Source organism: Primulina huaijiensis, chromosome 10 (assembly GCF_012295235.1).
Source record: "Primulina huaijiensis isolate GDHJ02 chromosome 10, ASM1229523v2, whole genome shotgun sequence".
NCBI classification, from domain to species: Eukaryota; Viridiplantae; Streptophyta; class Magnoliopsida; order Lamiales; family Gesneriaceae; genus Primulina; species Primulina huaijiensis.
In genome coordinates, this window is record NC_133315.1 from 1,328,343 (window position 1) to 1,351,906 (window position 23,564).

At 34.6% G+C, this 23,564-nt stretch overlaps 4 protein-coding genes across 6 annotated transcripts; 2 read left to right on the plus strand and 2 right to left on the minus strand.

The window, feature by feature from the left end:
• Positions 1-5,320: 5,320 nt before the first annotated feature.
• LOC140987020 (hexose carrier protein HEX6-like) lies at positions 5,321-7,693 on the plus strand. The gene is made up of 3 exons (XM_073455447.1): positions 5,321-5,582; positions 6,118-6,440; positions 6,563-7,693. The coding sequence occupies exons 1-3, from the start codon at positions 5,453-5,455 to the stop codon at positions 7,607-7,609; spliced, it is 1,500 nt and encodes a 499-aa protein (XP_073311548.1). The 5' UTR covers positions 5,321-5,452; the 3' UTR covers positions 7,610-7,693.
• A 5,427-nt stretch (positions 7,694-13,120) lies between these two features.
• LOC140985711 (uncharacterized) lies at positions 13,121-14,558 on the plus strand. Its single transcript, XM_073453595.1, has 2 exons — positions 13,121-13,473; positions 14,130-14,558. Exons 1-2 carry the CDS (start codon positions 13,257-13,259, stop codon positions 14,261-14,263), a joined length of 351 nt encoding a protein of 116 aa, XP_073309696.1. The 5' UTR covers positions 13,121-13,256; the 3' UTR covers positions 14,264-14,558.
• A 590-nt stretch (positions 14,559-15,148) lies between these two features.
• LOC140986723 (uncharacterized) lies at positions 15,149-19,632 on the minus strand. 3 transcript variants are annotated; one of them, XM_073455048.1, is made up of 8 exons: positions 19,527-19,632; positions 19,208-19,409; positions 18,292-18,505; positions 17,739-17,905; positions 17,357-17,472; positions 16,960-17,020; positions 16,213-16,261; positions 15,149-15,461 (listed from the first exon to the last, which is right to left on the minus strand). In XM_073455048.1, the coding sequence occupies exons 2-8, from the start codon at positions 19,388-19,390 to the stop codon at positions 15,385-15,387; spliced, it is 867 nt and encodes a 288-aa protein (XP_073311149.1). In that variant the 5' UTR covers positions 19,391-19,409; positions 19,527-19,632; the 3' UTR covers positions 15,149-15,384. The 3 variants fall into 3 exon arrangements, with proteins under 3 accessions (XP_073311149.1, XP_073311150.1, XP_073311151.1); XM_073455049.1 differs by having other exon boundaries at positions 19,508-19,618; XM_073455050.1 differs by lacking the exon at positions 16,213-16,261.
• Positions 19,633-21,777: 2,145 nt separating this feature from the next.
• Positions 21,778-23,412, minus strand: LOC140986662 (aquaporin TIP2-1-like). The gene is made up of 3 exons (XM_073454972.1): positions 23,119-23,412; positions 22,700-22,950; positions 21,778-22,299 (listed from the first exon to the last, which is right to left on the minus strand). The coding sequence occupies exons 1-3, from the start codon at positions 23,243-23,245 to the stop codon at positions 21,937-21,939; spliced, it is 741 nt and encodes a 246-aa protein (XP_073311073.1). The 5' UTR covers positions 23,246-23,412; the 3' UTR covers positions 21,778-21,936.
• Positions 23,413-23,564: the final 152 nt, after the last annotated feature.

The window sequence follows — 23,564 nt, forward strand, 5'->3', positions numbered from 1 at the left end:
CAGATTATTCATTGATAGAATACATTGTTCTTGAGTTTTTCTCTCAAACAATAAAAACTTTTGCTTTGTTCAAAATTAAGCTTATCAAAGTTTATACTTTTTCGATCGTTCTTGCACGGATTGTCAAAAATGAGTTTTTTGAAAGTTCCATCGTTCCATGGAAAATCTGACCTGGAGGCATACTTAAAATGTGAAAAGAGGGTAGAGTTTGTGTTTGAGTGTCATCACTACTCCGAACAAAAGAAGGTTAGGTTGGCGGTGGTTGAATTTTTAGACTACGCTCTCATTTGGTGGGATCAACTTGTGGCCACTAGGAGGAGGTATAATGAGAGGTCCATTGAGACCTTGGATGATATGAAAAAGGTCATGAGAAAGAGGTTTGTGCTCAACCAATACTATAGAGAGATGTTTAAGAAGTTGCAAAACTCGAAACAGGGTACGAGGAGTGTCGATGACTACTATAAGAAGTTGGAAGTAGTCATGATTAGGACAAATGTGGAGGAGGATAGTGAGGCGACGATGGCACGTTTTCTTTGTAGTTTGAACAGGGAGATTCAAGATCAAGTGGAGCTTAGGCACCACTTGGATCTAGACGAGATGGTGCAAATAGTCATAAGGTGGAGCAACATCTCAAAAGACGAGGAGTTGGCCACACCAATCAAATTGGGGGTTCGTCATCTTCTTGGTGGTGAAACGTGAAGAAAGTAAAGTGATGACAAAACCCAAGACTAAGACCAAGCAAAAGACGCCTAAATAAGGAGTGCAAGGTAAATCTGAAACTCCTCTTAATCGTTCTAGGGATATTAAATGTTTTAGGTGTCAGGGGGTTGGTCATATTGCTAGCCAATGTCCTAATAAGAGGTAATGATATTAAATGACCATGGTGAATATGAGTCTCAAAGTGATGGTGATAACTAAAAGTGACGATGATGAGATGTCTGCATTAGAGGATCCTGATGAGGGATATGAGACGGTTGTAGGTGAAGCACTAGTGACTAGGCGGATCATGAATGCCCAAGTCAAGGAGGAGGAGACGAACCAAAAAGAGAACTTGTTACATACTAAGTGTTTTGTAAACGAAAAAGTTTGCAATCTTATCATAGATGGGGAAGTTGCACTAATGTGGCTGGTAGTGAGATGATAGAAAAATTGGGTTTGCCTATGTTAAAGTACCCTCAACCATATAGGCTTCAATTGTTGAATAATTGTGCGGAAATGAAGGTGAGCAAACAAGTGCTGGTTTCTTTTTCGACTGGAAAGTATGTTGATGAGGTGTTGTGTGATGTGGTGTCAATGCATGCATGTCATATCTTGTTGGGAAGGCCATGACAATATGATAGACAAGTGACGAATGATGGAATTAGGAATATGTATTCTTTTGTTCTCAAGAAAGAACCTGTTGTTTTACTTTCATTGTCCCTAAAGCAAGTTTTGGAAGACCAATTGAAAATAAAGAAGAGAGATGAGGCCGAAAAAAGAGTGAGAAAAAAGTGAGATGGCCTTTGAGAGCAAAAATGAAATGGCTGAAAAAAAAAGTGATCAAAAGAGTGAGACGGCCATACAAAAGAAAAAGGAGAGAAAAGAAAATGAGAAGAAAGATGCCAAAAAGAAAACATATAGCCCGAGAAGCTACTCCAAGGATTACCACCATTGAGGGGAATTGAGCACCAAATCGATTTAATGCCTGGGAGTGCATTGCCAAATCGTCCAGCTTATAGGAGCAATTTGGAGGAGACTAAGGAGCCTCAACAGCAGGTAAGTGAGTTGTTAGATAGAGGTTTTGTGCGTGAGTCCATGTCTCATTGTGTTGTACATGTTTTATTAGTTCCTAAGAAAGATGACTCGTGACGTATGTATGTAGATTGTAGGACAATCAATAATATAACAATCAAGTATAGGCATCCCATAACTAGACTAGATGATATGTTAGATGAATTGCATGGTGCATGTGTTTTCAGCAAAATTGATTTGAAGAGTACTGGTTATCATCAAATTAGAACGAGGGAAGGTGATGAGTGGAAAAAAAATTTCAAAACCAAATACGGGTTATATGAGCTGAAGAAAATGTCTTTTGGCTTAACTAACACTCATAGCACCTTTATGAGGTTAATGAACCAGGTTTTGCTTGCACACATAGGGATATTTATTGTGGTCTACTTTGATGATATCCTCGTGTATAGCAAAAATTTAGAAGAGCATGTTGAACACTTAAAACTTGTGCTAATCACACTTCGAGCGGAAAGTTTGTATGCTAATATAAAGAAATGTGATTTTTGTACGAACAAACTTTTCTTTCTTGGTTTCGTTGTAAGTTCACAGGTCATACAAGTGGATGAAGACAAAGTAAGTGCTATTCGAGATTGGCCAACGCCTACTACTGTTGGTCAAGTCCGAAGCTTTCATGGTCTTGCAAAATTCTATAGGAAGTCTGTAAAGGATTTTAGCACATTGACGGCACCGATGACGGAAGTGATAAAGAAGAACGTCCCATTCCATTGGGGCGAGGAGCAAGAGAAGCCTTTTAGTATTATTAAGCACAAGTTAATTAATGTTCCTTAACTTGTTTTGCCTGACTTTGCTAATACTTTTGAAATTGAATGTGATGCTTCAGGTGTAGGTATTGGTGGAGTTTTGATGCAAGGAGGCAGCCGGTGGCGTACTTTAGCGAGAAGCTCAATGGGGCAGCGCTGAACTATCCAACATTTGACAAAGAGCTCTATACGCTTGTGAAGACTCTTGAAATATGACAGCACAACTTGAGGCCTAGGGAGTGTGTGATTCATACGGATCATGAATCCTTAAAGCATATTAAGGGATAGTAGAAGTCGAACGAGAGACATGCCAAGTGGGTGACGTTTGTGAAGACCTTCTCCTACCTGATCAAATATAAGCAAGGTAAGGAAAACGTAGTGGCCGATACACTATCACGAAGGTACATACTATTTTCTACCTTGAAATCTAAAATCTTGGGGTTCGAGCATGTCAACGAGTTATATGTGCTAGATGAGGATTTTAAGGGTGTGTTTGAATTTTGACTCGATTGTTTATGTGATTGAATTCTCTTTTGGTTTAATTGTGTTTCTTTGTTTTTATTCGACTGCAATTTATTGGCCATAAATTGTTTGTTGGCTGATTAATTATACCTCGGGAGATGGACTAGGATTATAGATCATTAGAGACACATCGTTGAATGTTTATATCGTTCGGAAGGCGTATAACTTTAGAGAGGCCTAGGTAAGATCATCGTTTGCATTTATCGTTTAAGCTTAGATTCTTATTAGGAATGTTTAAATCAAGGTTTGAATGATACAATTTATTCGTCACTTGGGAAAGGGGGAATAAAGCAATTAAGTGTTCTTGGCCATTAAATAATTGAAATTCATTAATATAAATTCAACCGAGAATAATTATCGTGGAAACTTAGTGAAATCACTCCTCTAGATATTTTATCTCTTTGATATTTTCTCGATTCGGTAATTAGATTAATATTTATTTGCAATTAATTCATTTACAATAAACAAAACCTTTTATTGATTCTTCTAAATAAAGTCGTGACTATTTTAATTACAAGCACTGATATATTTTTACATACACATTCCTCGTGGGAACGATACTTTATCACATATATTAAAATTTGATAACCGTGCGCTTGCGAGCGGAAAATACGCAACAACCATCTCGTCTAGGTCCACATAGTGCCTAAGCTCCACTTGATCTTGAATATCCCTATTCAAACCACAAAGAAAAAGTGTCATCGTCGCCTCACTATCCTCCTCTATATTTGTCCTAATCATGACTACTTCCAACTCCTTATAGTAGTATTCGACACTCCTCGTACCCTGTTTCACGTTTTGCAACTTCTTAAACATATCTCTATAGTGGTGGTTGGGCAACCCTCTTCATCTCATCCCAAGTTTCAACAGACCTCTTATTATATCTCCTCCTAGTGGTCACTAGTTGATCCCACCAAATGAGAGCGTACGTATTCTAGAAATTCAACCACCACTTACCTAACCTTCTTTTGTTCAGATTAGTGGTGACACTCAAACACAAACTCTACACTTTTTCCCATTCTAAGTATGCCTGCGGGTCAGATTTCTCATGGAACAATGGAATATTTATCTTAATATTACCCATGTTACTATCTTCCATATTCTCATCATCGTATCTACCATGTACGGCTTCTCTTCTTTCTCTACCTTTCTCTCAAATTTAAAAGATTGGCTTTGTATATATCTTTGTGTGTTTCTCAAATCAAACTTATCAAAGTTTAACACTTTGTGGCGTTTGTCTATTGTTCTTCACTCTGATTGTCAAAGGCGGGTTTTTGAAGGTTCGCTTGAGATCGATTGTTGGTCTCGTTAATATTTGTTACTAAGTTTTTCGTAATTTAGACGTGAATATTACAACATTACTTGTTTCAAAAAGATCGAGACAACACAACATTTTCTTTGTTTCATCGAATCGAGGACGAAACTCCGTTTTTGAGTGTGTTTGCTTTTCGTGGTAGAAGAAATCGCATCATTTGGTACGCGGACTCATTATTTTGTTGCATTAGCTAATGGATTTCCATTTTACAATAGTGCTTGTTTTGCTCAACAATTTCACTCGTGCAGTCAAAATCATAAATGATATTTCAATAGAATCGCAACATGAATTCATTTTATATTAGTAGCATTATAGATTAAAAATTACTTCTAATTTTGTGATATATATAATATTAATATTATACATTTAAAATTTAAAAAAACAAACATACCGACTGGTCTAACTAAAAAATTGAGCTAAATTTTTTAAATTAGATTAAATAAATCTTGGCTAAATTAGAATAGGACCCGAATCAGCAAAAAAGAAATTTGGTTTCATTATCTTTTTCAAAATAATGGGTCAATTTCTTTTAAAAATATTGTTTATTTGTTTGTTTTCATGCGGTGGAGGGATTGTTTTTGGGTGTTTACGCCTAAAATTTCCAACCGCAAAGTCGGGTAGTGAATTTTTTAGGTACGTGTTCGGGTTGTTTTACTATATATATATATATATATAGTAGGTTCGCACCAAAAATATTATGCTAAAAAGGAAAATAAATATGGATTAATGTTATATTTAATATGTTTCAATTTTCAATTGATAATGACAAAATAGAACCTAAATTTTCATTGGTGAATATTTGAATATAAATTAAAATTTATTGCATGATGATCAAATTAATAAATTTCAATCGTGGAGTCGACCAAAACCAATATTAGTTTCCTTGGAGTTCATTTAATCGATTTATTTTCATTCCTTTATTTGAATTGGGTTAATTTGAACGTGACACGAATAATGTCTACCAATGGATGACGTTGGTTGTCCTCAGTCAACCATTACTGCAGCAAGTCTGAAAGGTAGCACATGTATATTTATAGGTATATCAATCAGTATATGCGATGCTGTGCAAGAAACTTGAAGAAAGATGGCGGCGGGCTTTGTGATTACAGGTGAAGCAGGGGATTACAATGGAAGAATTACAATATTTGTGATCTTATCCTGTGCAGTGGCAGCCATGGGAGGCTTCATCTTTGGTTATGATATTGGAGTTTCAGGTTTCTACTGATGAAACAGCTTTCAGCTTTGATTACTTGGGTTTCATTTGCTATTTGAATGTAAAGATTAATCACTTTTGCTGTTTCTTGTGGAGAAGATAGAATCCAGTTTTTTGTGCTTTGTGTAGTTCTTGAACTTGGGTTTTTCACACACTAAGTGAGTGTAAAGATTATATTTTTATGCAGTTCCAGAACTTGGGTGGTTATTGTTAGGTGTCAGTTTTTCGGGCTCTGGTTTCATTTCATGGGTTTGTATAGATATTTATATCGATGGATGTTTTCAAGATTTGAAGCTTTGATTTCTGTTAAGAAATAGCTCTAATATTTTCGAGATACAGCCTACGGGTTAAGAAGAAGTGAAAGACTGTTCATCTCTATAAGAAGGGTGAAACTCATCTTTAGATAACAAACAGAGAAAGTTCGATTTTGACATAAACCACAGCTTGTATAGCATGAGTTGTTCTTGTTTACTTTTGTTAATCCGATTTTTCGATGTTGGTATGATGAGAAAAAAAGTGGCATCCTTAACCTGTAGGTGGAGTGACATCTATGGAGCCGTTCCTGAAGATGTTCTTCTCAAAAGTCTACACCAGGATGATAGAAGACAGAGATATCAGCAACTACTGTAAATTTGACAGCCAGTTGCTGACATTGTTCACATCCTCACTATACTTAGCTGGCTTGATCACTTCACTTTTTGCCTCATTTGTCACCAAATCATTTGGACGAAAAACATCCATGCTTGTTGGAGGTGCTGCTTTTCTTCTTGGTGCAGCACTTAATGGTGCTGCCGCCAATATGTACATGCTGATTTTTGGCAGAGTCCTGCTTGGAGTTGGTGTGGGTTTCACTAATCAGGTAGATCTAAATCATTTCAGATCTTCCGTTACACTAAATGTTGCATTCTTCGACACACTGACCAGATGTTCGCTGCGAAATTCCTCTTAGTATATCTGACTATATTCGGGATTGTTTTGTAGGCAGTCCCATTGTATCTTTCCGAAATGGCGCTGCCTAAGTACAGAGGAGCGATCAGTAATGGGTTCCAGTTGTGTATAGGTATAGGGTTCTTTGCAGCAAGCCTTATTAACTACGGTACCGAAAAAATCACTGGTGGGTGGGGATGGCGAGTTTCACTCGCCATGGCTGCAGTTCCAGCATCAGTTTTAACATTGGGAGCACTTTTTCTACCAGACACACCAAACAGCATCATTCAACGAAGAAACGACTATGAGGAAGCAAAACGTATACTGCAAAGAATTCGAGGCACAGATGATATCCACGCAGAACTAGAAGATATTGTCAAAGCAAGGGACGTTCCAAAGACCAAAAAAAACCAATACCAAATCATCCTCCAGCGGAACTACTGGCCTCAACTCGTGATGTCGATAGCAATCCCATATTTTCAGATTGTAACAGGAATCAATGTGATCGGATTCTATGCTCCTATACTATTTCGGACAATTGGTTTGGGTGAAAGTGCTTCCCTCATGTCTTCCGTGCTTACCGGAGTTGTGGGTTCTACCACAACCTTGATAACAATGATGGTTGTCGACAGAACCGGGAGAAGACTTCTGCTAATAATCGGGGGAATAACAATGCTAGTTTCTCAATTGATTGTCGGTGGCATACTGGCAGCTAAACTAGAGGATCATAATCAATTAAGCAAAGCATACTCCTACACGGTTTTGACATGGATTTGCATATACGTTGCTGGTTTTGGAGTTTCTTGGGGTCCATTAGGATGGTTGATCCCTAGTGAGATTTTTCCTCTGGAAATCCGATCTGCGGGACAGAGTATTACTGTGGCTGTAAATTTTCTTTTCACTTTCATCGTCGGGCAGACGTTCTTGGCGATGCTTTGTCGTTTCAAGTCTGGCCTTTTCTTCTTCTTTGGGGGGTGGGTCTTGGTGATGACGGTGTTTGTTTATTTTCTGTTACCGGAGACGAAGAATGTGCCGATGGAACAGATGGACAGGATATGGAAAGAGCATTGGTTTTGGAAGAAAGTTGTGGTTACCCAGTAGGGATTCATTCAGCCAGCATAGCTTAATTAGCATAACAAATTTGTGGTATGAATGAGTTTTGATACACTATACAATTATTCTGTACACGCACCGATGAGGTGTCATTCGACTATTGGATCAAATAAAACATAGAAAATTACATATCAAATATGTTAATGACACACATAAATGTATATGATAGATATGCTAACGTATCAAAATTCTCAGATAATATATGTTTTATGCAAGAAATATTTAAATTCTCACATAATATAATATTTAATTGGATAAAATAAAACATAATAAATTACATGTATTTCTAAGACTTAGTTAATAATTGTATCTTAATAAAAAATATTATTAAATATAAGACAAAAATTTGTGTGAGACGGTCTCACAGTTCGTATTTTGTGAGACAGATCTCTTATTTGGTTCATGCATGAAAAGAGTATTACTTTTTATTGTGAATATCGATAGGATTGACCCGTCTTACAGATAAAGATTCGTGAGACCGTCTCACAGGAGACATACCCTAAATATAAAAACTAAATATATATTTGAGATAATCGAAAAAATACGTTCATTTACTCTCATTTTAATGAATAATATTTTACATGATGGCTCAATTTTTGTCTTTGATTACCATTTTCCTCCAATCAATTGGGACTTGCTCACGATATTCAACTAGTATCGGTTGCCAGTCAAAATGAGAGACTTTGAATGCGACCCATTTTCTCTTTTCCTTTTTGATTGTTTTCTTTTCTTGAAACTAATTGGACCCAATTCAAATATAATAAAAGAATATTAATCCTTTTTTTTTTAAAAAAAAAAGGATATTAATCTTGGCTTGGTCTTTGGTATGATTAATTTGGAATCGAAATAGGCTTTCTTTCTTTTAGAATGTGGACCAATTAGTATAATACACACTCAATGCATAGGATTAGTTAAACCGAACCTATAAATATTATACTTCACCAACATTAATTCAAAATTTTTTTTTTTAACTTTAGAGTCGAATATGAATCTCATCTCATGTATTTGGAGACTAAAAATCGGAGATCGATCGATTTATCGTCTCCCTCGATCAGTTCTTATTGACCACAGTACCTTAAATTTATTAAGTTTGAGATGATCAATTTATTTATGTTGTTATTATTAATTTTCGACTTATATTATGATTAATTCATGTATATTATATTTTAAAAAAAAAAACAGATATTATAACTTTTGGTGCCAAAGACATATGTCGTGGTTTGTTTGCTGACCACAGACCTGCAATTATACGATAATCGAAATATTGTCTTTTTTGTAATCAAATGTTTTCAAAATATTTCAGGTAAATTTATTATTTTATTTAATGTATTTATTTATGCAGATTTGGAGTCTCATCACGCCCTTTTTCTTCCTTCGGCCATTTTCACTCAAAAAATTTGTGATACGTCTCTTCATGATGTGCGAAAATAAATTTTATAAATTTGCCCAATTGGATGCTAAATCTAACTGATGAACTCAATTGGCAGCAGGCCTTAAACGGGAAAAATAACAAGCAAAACGGAAATGACTGTTTCAATATCAGAAACAATACAGAAATTTTCCAAACGGTTATACATATTCTTATGTCCAACGTATATATAATTTATGGACCCTATATATACAACCTCTTGAAGATCAAATACAAGTTTTTGAAGGATATTTAAAGCATGTGCAACCTACATGAAGAAATTAGCTAGAATGAGAGCAAACCCAAGTGTGAGGATACAATTGATATATACATACATTGTAAAAATTCTCGCACGCAATTACTCATACATATACATGAGATTTAGGCTTCAAAGTTTATATGAATGAGTCTTCACGCAAAGACGTTAAAGATTGTGTTTGTAGTCTTGACATAAAAGACGTTAAACATAATGTGAATTGTGAAGTTGCAGCCTACAATCGAGAGCATGCTAGGAGTTTCAATTAGACAAGAGCTATGTCCTAAGTTGAAATGGATTTGTACAAAGAATTGTATAAATCAAAGTATTCTAGTGGATCATTCCCAAGGGAAAGAAGTGGCGATGTAGGAGTTGATAATATCTGAACATCCATAAACAAATTATTGTCTATTTACTTATCACATTTACTTATTAATTCTACTGTTTTTAAGATGCATTGTTGAAGCATTTTATGTGTATTTCAAATATCAAAACATTGTATATTAAATGTTTGATAAAATAATTCAAACAAAAATGTTTTTATACATTCAACTTGCATACATTTTAACTATTTTATCAAAATGTATATTCGATTTTTACGAATGATTATTTTGAGTATCTTCCACTTAGTTTAAAAAACAAACTCGATTTAATTTATCGGTGTACAATATTTCAAAAAACGAGCTATTGTAGCTCAATGATTATCCTCCAATCGATCATATCAAGTGGTATCAGAGCTGGTTATTCTTGAATAAGCGTTTGAAACTGATTTTGATATTTTAAATTCGAAAATTCATATTTTTCAAACATATATATTCAGAGTTGAATTTTCTAACAGCTTGCAGCAACCGTAAGAAAAATGGCATAACTCCTTGCTCGAGTATCAAAATACCGAATCGCTTTTTGCATTGCAAACTAGACTTTATAGGATCACAATGATATAAAATTTGAAACCTGATCATGATCGAGGAAAAGCAATTTAATCATTAAATTAGTACCAAGTGTTTTGTGATAGAAAATGAGCTATGAAGAAAATTAGTTAATTATCCATCTACATTTATCAATTTCAAAATTTCAGAGATGTAGTAAGAACTCATTAAGTAAGAACTCATTAAAATTTTAAGGGAGAGATTGATTTTAAATATTGAAGGGCAGAAAATTTTTGTGCTTAAACTGATTAAAAATATGACTTTTTGATTCACACAAAAAGAGAGAAATATGTACGTGAAATAATTGTTTATCTAAGTTTTGTGATCATAAAAAATAGGGTTTAGAAAATCTAACAATCCTGAATTTTATGATAACAAAATTTTTTATTGGGTTTAGAACATATTTACTTAAGCGTGAAGTTGTTAATTCAAGATGAAAACTGAAGCTCGAATTTAGCTAAACTCAAAATCTGGTGAGCTGTAGTATTTTGATGATATCTCACAACTTGATGACGCAATTGATCAGCCGCTAAAACTATTGAACATAAAACTATATTTGAGACAAATCGTATTTCATGTCTATTGGACTAGATCGAATGTAACATAGGCAAACTTATGGCAACAAGGCTCATCTGTTTGGATGATCGGCAATGATCAGTGGAATATGATTAGTTGTGATATTTTGGTCGGCCGGATCAGCTCGATTATCCAAATGAAACGATTCAGGAAGATTATCTACAAAATTAATATTCACATGTCGAAGTGTGAATCGGAGTGTGAGATTATGATAAATAACGATGAATCGTCTACTAGTTCTGCACATGCTGATTTCAGCACACATCATCAATTTGTTTAGTCTAGCTAACGTGCCCAACTGGATGATCAGTCTAGCTGATAAGCCCAACTGACAGCAGACCTCAAAATCAGTTAGGATCGAGAAAAGTTGCCAGTAACGTGGAAATGACAGTTTCCATATCAGAAAATTTCCAAACAGTCATATTCTAGTGTCTAATGTATATATAATTCTTGGAGCCTATAAAAATTTAAGATCAAATACAAGTTTTTGAAGGAGATTCAATGCATGAGCAATATATATAAAGAAATTAGCTAGAATGAAAGCAAATCCAAGTGTGAAGATATATTTGATATATCCATACATTATAAAAATCCTCACACACAATCACTCACACATATATATGAGAGTTGAGCTTCGAAGTTTAGATGAGTGAGTCTTTACACAAAGACATTAAAGATTGTGTTTGTTGTCTTGGTATAAGAGACATTAAATATTATGCAGAGTGTGAGGTTACGGCCAACAATCGAGAGTGTGCTAGGAATTCATTAAGCAAGAGATAACTTCTTAGTTGAAATGGGTTTTTACAAAGAGTTGCATAAATCAAAGCTTTCTAGTGGATCATTCTCATCAAGGAGAAGAAGGGGTGACATAAGAATTAATATCTGAACATACATAAACAAATTCTTGTCTATTTATTTATTTATCGTATTTATTTATTATTGCTACATTTTTAAAGATGTATTTTTAGGTTTTTTAATCTAAATAAAATAAAAAAAATTAATTAAATTTAGGTTTTTCCAGTCGGTTAGGCTTTGACAAATAAAATCCGAAACTAAACCATATAAACTTTGGTTTTAACATTTATATCCGAATTTAAAAATTTGTTTTTCTGTTTTTCTATTTAGATTTATGGTTTTTTCAATTTTTTTCGAAATTTAAACAACCCTAACTGCAGCTATCAGTCTTTCGACAATATTAATCTTTCAAATGCAAAACTTCATCTCCTGTTGAGTTTGGAATGTAAGAAACCATCTTTGTACTGATTTCTACCTATATCCGTTGCTCACACTTTATGAACGAAGAATGATGATATATGAATTTTTCTCGGACAAATTAGTTTAAAAACTTGGCATGTAGCTTAGTGAATATTCATCCACTTTTGCGCCAAAATTTCCAGCGATATCTATTCTTTTTAGATTTGACGTTTATCATTTTACCATTGTTTACAAATATCTATTATTCTTTATAGCAATATTGTCTATGATACCCTTGTCTCACATCTTAAAAATTAAATATTTAAAATGAGTTTATAATATGTTTACAATGGATTTCTAGAGTAACTTGAGTTAATTATTTTCGTAAAGCGATGACGAATACGAAGTAGTTGCTATAGAGGTTCATTGTGCATCCACGCAGCCACGCAGGCGCGGGCTCGGGGCGTGACATTGCCTATTCATATTGAATAACTAAATCTCATTTTTTTCCCATTTTTCAAATTTGTTGGATATTTCATGTTATTTGCTTAGGGTTTTTTTTTCTTTATCTAAAGTTGTTTTCTATTCCCAATATATGTTTCTTAGAGAAGTGTAGTGGTTGGTAATAACGAAGATTGGATGCGTGAGTCATATTATGTTTTAGATGATAAGTGCAACACTTCAAAGAAATGAAACTAAACATATTTAAAAATCTATGTTCACATAATCACATTATGTATAAATATTGACTTTTGTCTTACCATCAACCCCAAAACCACAAGACGATATTTACAAATTTATGTTAAGGTTGTCACTTGGTTTAAATGTGTCTTGGTTATTATTTAATAAAAGCAGCGCGTGTACGTCATCTGCTAGTATTTATGATTAATTTGTAAATAATGTTATCCGTTAGGGATGTTTATGATTAATTTGTAAATATTTAACATTATTATTACATTAATTTCATAGGTTTCTAATTTTTATTATTCAAATAATAATATTTATCAAAAATAAAAATAAAAATAAAATTTTATTATAGAAAAAGGGCCAAATTTTTGTGGAACCGCTATGACAACGCCCGGTTCTTGAAACAAATATTTGATATTATTTTTTGTGTTTTTTTATTTAGAAAATCCAAAGCTAAAAGGTTGCTTAAATCAACTTTGGTGAACCCAGAAACCCTAATTTGGTCCTCCAAGCCTCCAGTGAAAAAGACTGAAGCTTTTATCTGATTTATCGAACACAGAGACCGAAGAACTCAAGGAACAAAATATGGCAAAATCAATGAGATCGAAGAGGGAGAAGAGGCTGAGAGCCATAAGGAGAGATTTGGTTGAGCCATTTTACGACAAGAAAGAAGCCGCCAAGCTTGCTGCCCAGGAAGCTGCCCTCGCCGCCCCCAAGCTTCCCGTCAAGGCTTCTCCTGCTGCCGAGGCCATGGATGTCACCGCCGAGGCCATCACTTCTTTTGCTAAAGATGATGACGACGGTACGATATCATTTCTCTTCGTAATTTTTGTGGGTTTTTATATTCCTCTCGTTTTGCATTGAATCTGTCGTTAATTACGTTTCTTTATCTTATGTATATCTGTTCTATTTTGATTTATTTTCTGGTTTGCTTTGTCTGTATTTTGTTGTTGGTTCTGTATTTTAGATGTGCAATTGCTATTTTAGAGTTTGATTTACTACAACTTTTGAGGATATATGAGCTACAAAGCTGTTTACCTCACCATCCTCACTCGTAGTAAAGAAGAATTCTGTGTTTTTTCTATGCTAGGGGATATATTTGATCCATTCAGTGTTAATAGAATTCTGTGTTTTTTCCAGGCTAGCTGTTATATTTGATTTGTTGATTATTATTGGTTTAGTTCCCAAGTGGCTAATCGTTTGGAGGTGGACACAATCCTACTATGATCCCAGCCCCATGTATATCAGCAGGAATGGCGAGGAAGGACCTTGCAAAATATAGTGCTGAAATTCGATTTTATGCAAATGTTCATTGTCATCCATTTGGTTGCACAGTTGCACAAGTCTAGAATATCATTATACACTGGATTGATTATTAAAATAAAGAAGCTTTATTGTCTGCAATCTATATTGGCATTCATAAAACAATGTTCTAATCTTTCCACTGCTGGATGGCAGATATGGAGATGGCTAATGGCAATCAAAGCTCAAAGTTTTTGAAACCTATTGGGAAGAAGCTAAAAAGGAAGATCAAGATTTCCAAAAGGAAACATCACGGAAAGGGCAAGATTAGGCGCAAGCATAATGTGTAATGCTGCTGTGTTTTAATTAGTGGAGATCTTTCGCTGTGGTTACTTTAGTTCCTCTTCTGCTAGTAGCATTGTGATCATTTGATGCTATTAATTTAAGTTTAACCTTGTAAGTAACCTCAGTGGCGGCTTACTCAAAGACATGATATTGTTTTTGTAGAGCCTTGGTGCTCGCTCTTTTTTATATGCTTTCGTTACAAGATAACCATCTGCACCCTTTTTTTAAAATATGTTTTTTAGTTTAGTTTGAGGACAATACTTGCTAAGTCATTGATCTTAGACGGGTTGATTTTGTATATCATTGTCAGCTCTATTACGATGTCACCAGCCTTTTTCGAAATCTTTTTTTAGTTTAGTAGTGGGCATCTACTTGGTCGGATTAGAAAACGAGTCATTGAATCTTAGTAGGGATGAATTCGTATCATCATTGTCAGCTATTTTACAAGATCACCATCTGCTTCCTTTTTCTTATTTTTTTAGTTAGCATGGTTGGGTACGTGGGTCAATCTACTCAGACGTATTCAAATGTGTGCATTTGATCCTTGCGAGGGGCCGCAAATTTCTAGCATACCTTTAGCATGGTCACCTGCGGGTGAGTTACCTTGTAATTATCAATCATATTTACATGTTCCTCCTACGAAAGTTGATGTCTTTACTACATGTCAATGTTTCCAAAAATCGTCCTTAACCAAAAATGTATCCCAAATTTGTCATTTCAACTTATTATTCATATTACCTCTCTCAAATTACAATATAACATCTCACAAATTTTTACATATTATATTTATTTTAATATAAATCAAATTAATTACAAAACGATTATATATTGTGTGCGTCGAAACACTATTGTATATATAATAATTCTTGAGCATCAAGGTAAGAAGAGCAAGTTTCGACCGTCTCAAACTCTTCAATTACTTCTAATACCAAAAGCAATAAGTTAAAAAGTTGAAAAAGCCCTTTCAAAATTTTTGGCCCAATCATAGCTGCAATGTTCACACCGAATGGATAATCGATCGGCTGTTTGAATACAAGCCAAAACTGAAAATCATTTCCAGCATTATTTTGATTCACTTGTATATACTTCGATGAACACTTGAGTCCTTTATCTTTCCCTTTCTGGTTTACTTTCCCACTGCATCAGAACCAGAACTCCCTACGGATGTAAACATAAAGTTTCCCGATAGAATGGCTTCTTTATCTGTAGATCGATAAAACTAAGATTGTCAATTGGGAGACAATTGAATCAGACTTGCTACAATCATAGTAATAAATGAAGTTCGAGAAATAAACATGGGAACAAACTTTTTAAAGAATCAAAAGGACACAATTACATGTTCCCCATTTATGAGTGTTCCATATAAAGCATGAATTCGAATCTACATATTGACAATCATGTCTAAATGGTCCAAGTCTTTTGATGATGCAAGAGGCAAAAAATATGCTACAGGCTTGAGTCATAATCGAATCAAGTATGTAATCCTCAGGGGACATTTGCAAGCATGCCAAAAATTGAATAAATATTTATGAGTCGAGTTCCTTGACTTGAAATTAGCTAATCGGCAAGGGACCTTTTCTAAGCAATTTTGACAGAGATGCCAGCATAAAAAAAAGCTCCCAAATAAACTAACAAATAGATGGGCACTTTACCTATTCACGGCAATAAACATTCTTGCAATAAAAAATTGAAATTTCAAATCATACACATCACAAGTTGCTTTAAATATGCATCCTAGCCTTGCTTTTCCTATTAACGAATTGTCTTCGTTTAACTTCACTATACGGAGCATTATCATTTTTTGGTCAACATCGAGTTAATCACATTAAAAACTGTCAGACTTATCAACTTTTGTCTCCAAATTCAAATTTAGTCAGTTTCATTCCATGCTGAATTGGCACAGTAATCAAAATCTTATGTAGACTCAAATCGGCATGAATAACTGGGGGTATACCAGTTAATGACAGACAGCTAGCTTCCCGTTGAACATATCTTGTCATAGCCTGGAATTACAAACAGAACTATAAGCATGGGTGACCTTTCATTAACCTTCAATGTGATAAAAGTTTGAATACAACGGCCCTTCCGTCAAACGATTTCAAAGAAAATGGAAACAGTTCATATCAGAAAGATGGATATGAAAAAATGAGATCATTACACATGCAGGGTTAATAAAATAGGCAATACTCCTTTTCAAATTCACAAGTAACTAACCTTGGGAATCATGTGGATGATGAGAATCTCATTAATATTAACACCAACTTATAGGACCTCAAAAGAATCCATCCGTGGAATGAAAATTACTACCCATCAGTTTAAATTTGTCTTGGGGAAACTACAAATATTTCTTCGCAAACTAGAAAAAAGAACATCGAAATAAAAGCGAGATTCTCAAAAGGATCCAATATAAAGAACTTAAATCCGTCATAATAATCAAGAGAATGTACAGAAATTTGTCAAATGTGATGAAATCTGTGTTGACTCAACCCATCAAAACAAGTGCAATAACAGCTTGGATCAAACCCAAGAATTGGAATGCAAGTTGAAGCAAGTGCAATTTTTCCCAACTAGCTTTAAAGTGCAACTCAATAATTTGTTTATTTGATAATCATATGAGAAAATGAGAATTAATAATCAAAGTATCTCAATAGTAGAAAATTAATAGTGAATCTATGTCGAAACATTATACATGAGAACTTGCCTGGACAGGAAGCAAGGCGGCAGTACTTGGTTCTGGTGAACCATCATCAGAGAACACATTTCTACAATGCAGAGAAACACTAGGATAAGAAAATTCACATGTAACAGTTTGAAGAATATTCTGTTACGAACTCAAATTGAAGCCTACTTCTGCTTTATATCCAAATAAGCAGCAAATGTATCGAAATTATATTTAAAATCTTCATCAACAATATTTCAAAATTATTAGATTATATTCCTTACAAAACACAGTTTAGGATAATACGTAAAGGCAGGATTCCAAAATTGGAGTAAGTTTGTCATGGTTCTAAGAGCATTGTTGTTAACTAGATATGTGGACAAAATAAAAATGAAAAGTATGCAAAACAAACAATAATAAATGTTCCTGAGTGCCATACTTCCAAATGACAGTTTGCAACTCATCCCGCTTCCCAAGTGCAGCATCATAAGCAACGATATTTCCATAAAATATTTTCTCCAACTCTTTCATCCATTTTATTAGCAACAAGTTTACCTGCAGTGTCAAAGAAAAACCAAAATAGTAAATCATAAACATAGCTATTTTAATTGTTTTAAAGAAGTTAATAACAAACTACAAAACTACATGATCAGGCATACATCATCTAATAATTTATGAGTTTTAGATTTTTATTTTAATTAATGTACAATGTTAAACATAATAATTACTTCTCTCATCATTTTATGCCAGACCTTCATAATTGTGAGATCATAGAAAGGAAAAAACGAATGAATTTTAATGCAAGTGTACAGATTACCCACCCCGGCTTTAGACACACGCAGTTCCAGGTTATGATTATATATCTCATACAAGTACTGTCCCAATTCAACACCTTCCTTTCCCTCTTCCTTTATCCGGCGCAAACAAAGCCACATATGGAGCACAAGCAAAGAAAACGTTGTTTTAAATGTCTGCTCCAAGCTAAAAGCTGCCAGCAAATAAGAGAATGCTGTCATCGAACTTATAACAGTAAATGTTGACAAAGTGCATAAAACACAATTAAGGTAGTAATTTTGCATTGGGGTTCAAATATGACATGAGAATCTTCGAAACATTAAGAATCCATGCAATTTAAAGAAAGTAAACTAATTAATTTCAGTCTCCAAATCACGTTAATTTCCAAGAAAACAATTCAACTGTTAACCCCAGCTTAATCCATCTCTCCTCCAAGACCTTACAGAACACGCAGCTTTGTAAAAATTTCAAGCATGATGTAGACAAGGGAAACAAGGAAAAAGAATTCAAAAGAAATGAGGAAAACATCTCATCCAAAAAAAATGTTGCAACAAGGAATGCTGTGAGAAATAAACTGACCATCATAAATAGCAGGTTTATCAACTTGATAAGTTACACGACTGTATATAACATTTGCCCGACGAATGAATTGGCTTTGTTTGCTGTAGAACAACATCAATTTGAGGATGAACCGCTTAACACCCTCATAATCAGGGTCTTCAACTCTATATCGTGAATCACTAGCCAATGCCAATGAACAAGGCTTGGACCAAAACATCCGACTCAGATTCACCTAATGGAATAAATATGATAATGTAAATCAAGTATCATGAAACATTTGATAACTAACGTGGATGAGGAAACAAATATAATTACAAATACTCATAAGTATAGCATCAACCATATGGTACACGACTCCATTCCCAACTCATGCAGTGAAAGTTTTCTCTACGTTCTCACTAGTCCATTCACTTTGATACGGTGATAAATTGTTGACTTGATCCCACATATTACACTTATGATGGGGTGATCCTGGATTAACTGTGAAGCTTTAATATCACAGAATTATTTCTACCTTATGCACCACAGCCATTTAGTTCAAATTTTAGTACATAATGATAATACAGAAATCTACTGCATGAAAAAATATTTAACCCCGTGGCAAGATGCTTCAATATTGTTATCAGTTTCTCAATTGTTGTCAGTGAACCGAACTTTCACTAAAGCACTAGTTATCAAATTACTAATTTTGGAAGTCCCATACCCTTTGATGTAACTAAGCTTCAAGTTCCATTTTTACCTCAAAATTAGAACACCCCTCCGTTCCCCTTTGAAAATGAATAAACACATAATCAAACAATAGGAAATTCGGCCATTTAAGAACAATTAAGCGCTCTCATTCAAAAAATAAACAAATAACAAGTACACACACAACAAAGCCATACACATAATCGAAAAAACAAAATAAAACAACAACAGTTACGCATTTCGATACCTCCGTCTTAACAATGCCAGTTGTCTCAGTAGAATTAGCAACATTTGCCTCCACAGCAGCAGCAACCTTCGCATAGTTTTGTAACGAACAAAGGGGAAAATCTCTCCTCACAACTTCCGAGATGTTTTGTGAATTGTTAGCTCTCCAAATACGGCCAGTAACTCTGCTCCACCGCGGCAACATTTGTTACCCAAATTTTATCCTAAAGAAAAATAACCAAATATAGTGAGAATGGAACTAAACAGGAAATACCAATCATCCTGTGTATGGTGGAAATGGTAAACTTGGATCGGATAATACTGAAAAACGAATGAATTACATGTCCTGGCAATAGTGCAGTGCGATTGAATTAGGGTTTTGATAGCTTTTCGGGAAGGATATAGGGAACTAATCAAATGAGACTATTGTCGAAATTTCCTCGTTCGTCCCCCCCTGAAGCTTATCATAATAATTGAAAAACCCCAACTGTTTCAGTAATCACATTCGGTCCAATCGAACCGAGTTAACCGAATCTTTTTTCGATCGGACCGAATCCACCTAATTTTTTGTTTAAACGAAAATAACCTAATCGAAAAAAACCGATTATTTCTATCGGTTCCGAATTAACTATATTTTCAAAAATAAAAATAAAAACTAAAAAATAGAAATATGTCCGACAGAATCACGATTAGAGGAGAGAAAAATAACGAATTTTCGGTATATCGAGATTATCATACAAAAAAATGTCGAATTTATCGAATTTTCGATATACCGAAGATTTTGGTACGGTACGGTAACAATACCGAATTTTTCGTTACGATAATGGTATGCAATTTGAAAATTTTGGTACATATCGAAATACCGAAATACTGAAAAAATATAATATATATAATATTTTAAAACAATAAATTTATAAAAATTAAAGAATATAAAATTTTTTCGGTATAAAACGGTATATAACGATACCATACCGAAATCTCGGTACACCGTACAATTTCGGTATAATCGGTATGCTAGTTATATGTACCGATTTTCGGTATACCGAAAATTTCAGTACGGTATCGGTATGAATTTGCTAATACCGTAATTTTCGATATGATATATAATTTTCGATATGATATAGTACGATACGATATGTCGTCCCTATCACGATGTACGATTCGACTAAAAGGTTTTCTCCGATTCTTTGGAAAGGGCGAAAAGATTTAGACCTATGAGGGGAAAGGTTATCTTAAAGCTGGGCCAGGAAGTCCAAATCCTATGGTCTAACAAAATGGCCCTATATATAAATTGAAAATTAGTTAAAAATTGAACCTGTTAGTAATAAAAACCAAAATTGAACCGATTTGATTGATTTTTCAAAATATTTAAACGGGATTTCGAACTAATTCGAGTCAATCGGTTAGTTTGATTTAACCGAACATTCGTTCACCCCTAGTAATCGATATTGAATTGCTGGAACACTGAAAATATATGTTACCTTGCGAATGCCGGTTATTTTTTCGGGATTAAATAATAATAGCTTTTTTTAAAAAAAAAGTGATTATGATCAAGAATAAAATTTAAGATGAACAATGATTGGAATTTTAAATATTAGAATTCAGAATCGCAAAATGGATCGAATAATAATTTTGTTGCGGCAACAATTTTATGATTCTGCTGCCTTTATCAATAAATGTCGGAAAATCAGAGCCATCGGTTCCATTGATGTAATATCTGGGATCAGAGCGTAGACATTCCCAAGGTAATGTAAAAGTACGCATGTACGGCCTGAAATATCCAATTGTACAAACATTCTTCTGTGTTGCACATTTTACTTTAATATGATACCTAATAGCATATATGTTGCATTGTATATCACGTTGATCATGATATTCTTCGACATTATTTTGTTGAGTAAGGCCGTCCATCCCTCTTTTCTTTGACGATCGGGCATAGGAGCGACCTATTGGTTCTTCGGAGCAGCGTACTACATCAACCCGTCACATTGTAAGTTCGAGATCTTATCATGTGTGAGAGTTATCAGTTGATTCGATGGAGCTGTGTGCTACCCACATTGACACCTAAAGTTTGAGCATGAGATTCTAATATTGATACATGATCACCAGCACATGTTCATGTAGTTTCACATATGTTTGTATACTTGTATTTATGTATCAGGCGATTAGGTCGTTTATGCGCTTATTTTTATCTTGAGCATCCCATTCTCTCGGGGCAAAATTTAAGTTAGACAGACCACATGGACATGACAGCGGTTATCTTGAATCAGTGTCTGATATCGAGAAGGTGTATATATGTTGTTATTTGGCTTTTTACATTATGCCTTATATATGGTTGTAAACTAATTACATTTACTTGGTTTTCCACTTGTTTCTTAGAGGATTATGAACATGTTGGACATATGTTGGATTTTATTACTCTTTTAATTAAGTGTGATTATTGCATGAATTCCGTGTTTAGTGTAGGCGTCCGGGCAAAAGTGCTCTAAATTCTATATTTTTTGCCATTATTCTTTTCCTGATCAGAATATTTTTTTTTTTTTTACTTCACACATGATCATTACCAAGCAAACAAGACACCAAGAAAATGGATCCAAACGCTGCAAACCAAATTCAATAAAAACAAAAGGAAGAAAAAGAAAACAAATTCCCTCAACTCTCTCTTATTACAAAAGAATCCCTTATCAAAAGGGATATCTCATTTTCCAACACAAACATCACAAAAATTGCATAAAAACATTCAAATCCAACTTAGAACTCATGCGTAAGTGGTATATGCTCACTATGCATGAATACATTACTATAAATGGTCCCAGCCAATCCTCCGCCAATAAGTGGCCCGACCCAATAGATCCAATTGCCGGAGTAGTCCCCACTAACCACGGCGGGTCCAAAAGATCGGGCGGGGTTCATCGACCCACCGGAAAACGGTCCGGCGGCCAAGATGTTTGCACCCACAATAAATCCAATAGCAATCGGAGCAATGGTGCCCAACGAGCCTTTCTTCGGATCAGCTGCCGTAGCATAGACTGTGTAGACTAATGCAAATGTGATAATTATTTCCATTATAACTCCTTCAACGGCTCCGGCAGCCACACCATGGGTTGGGACAGCCTACATGCCCAATATCGATCCCAAGGTTCAGAAACTGATCAGGAATTTTGTTGGCTTCTCCCTTATTTATATTTTAGAATTTTTTTTCATATTCGTGGTTATTAATAGCTATGCTTTAGAAAATACTTCTATAAAAATATTGATACCTCGTGTTTTCAAATCTTGACTACATACATTCTCACTCTTGTCCGTAGATGTTTTCAAAAATATTTATGCTCAAGATTTGAAAACACGTAGAGTTAATAGACATGGAGGTTTTCAGCAATATCGGGATTTCGGTATGCAATTTCTCCTGTTATTTATGATCTTAAATTTATTGTTTTTCTTTAATTTCTTCCTTCTTTTCCTGGCTAGACATAATACAATTGGCACTAACTTAAAATGTCATAATTAGACTTACCAAGCCTCCTGTGACGACTTTAAGCAATAAGCAAGCTACAATGGATCCCAAAATCTGAGCAACCCAATAGAAGATACCCGTGAGGATTGTGATCTGGCCGCCAACAGCCAAACCGAACGTGACAGCCGGATTGACATGACCACCGGAGATGTTGGCTCCTACCGCCACCGCCACGAAAAGAGCGAATCCATGGCAAACGGCCACGGCGACCAGCCCGTCTGGATCGAGGGCGGCGTCCGTTGTCAACTTGTCTGTCAAGGACAATGAAATCTAGGACGTTAGGCGTAGAAATGATCATGCATGCCACACATGGATATTCGGATAAAATAACATCAAATGTCAAGTAAATTTTTTAAAAAAAAACATAAAAGGTTTGTATGAATCAATCCTGATTATCGACTAAATTCTTAAGCCTCAACTGTAAGCCATGGCGGAGCCAACACCGGCAAAGACAAAGAGCAGCGTGGATACGAACTCGGCTATATATGCCTTCAAAGAGGAAATGCTGAACGAGTCATCGAATCCTCCGAAAGCGATTCCGGCCATAATTAATTACAATCAAATGCTTATGATCAAGAAAATAGAGATCGGAAGGGAAAACTAAAGGTTACTTATCTTCTGTGTTGACAGCGTGATCACTTTGTGACGCACACATATATATACATAAATCTTGGAATCTAATATTTTTTAAAAAACAAATATTTATTTAGAATAGTACTATGATAATAAATTTTTTAATAATAATTTCAAAAATAAAATTTTTGTTGTTCTGTTTTTTTTTTTCTTGGGATGAAATAAAGATTGTAATATTGGCTTCAAACTCTTCTTTCATTCAGATCATAAGCTTAATTTAAGGATTAAATGG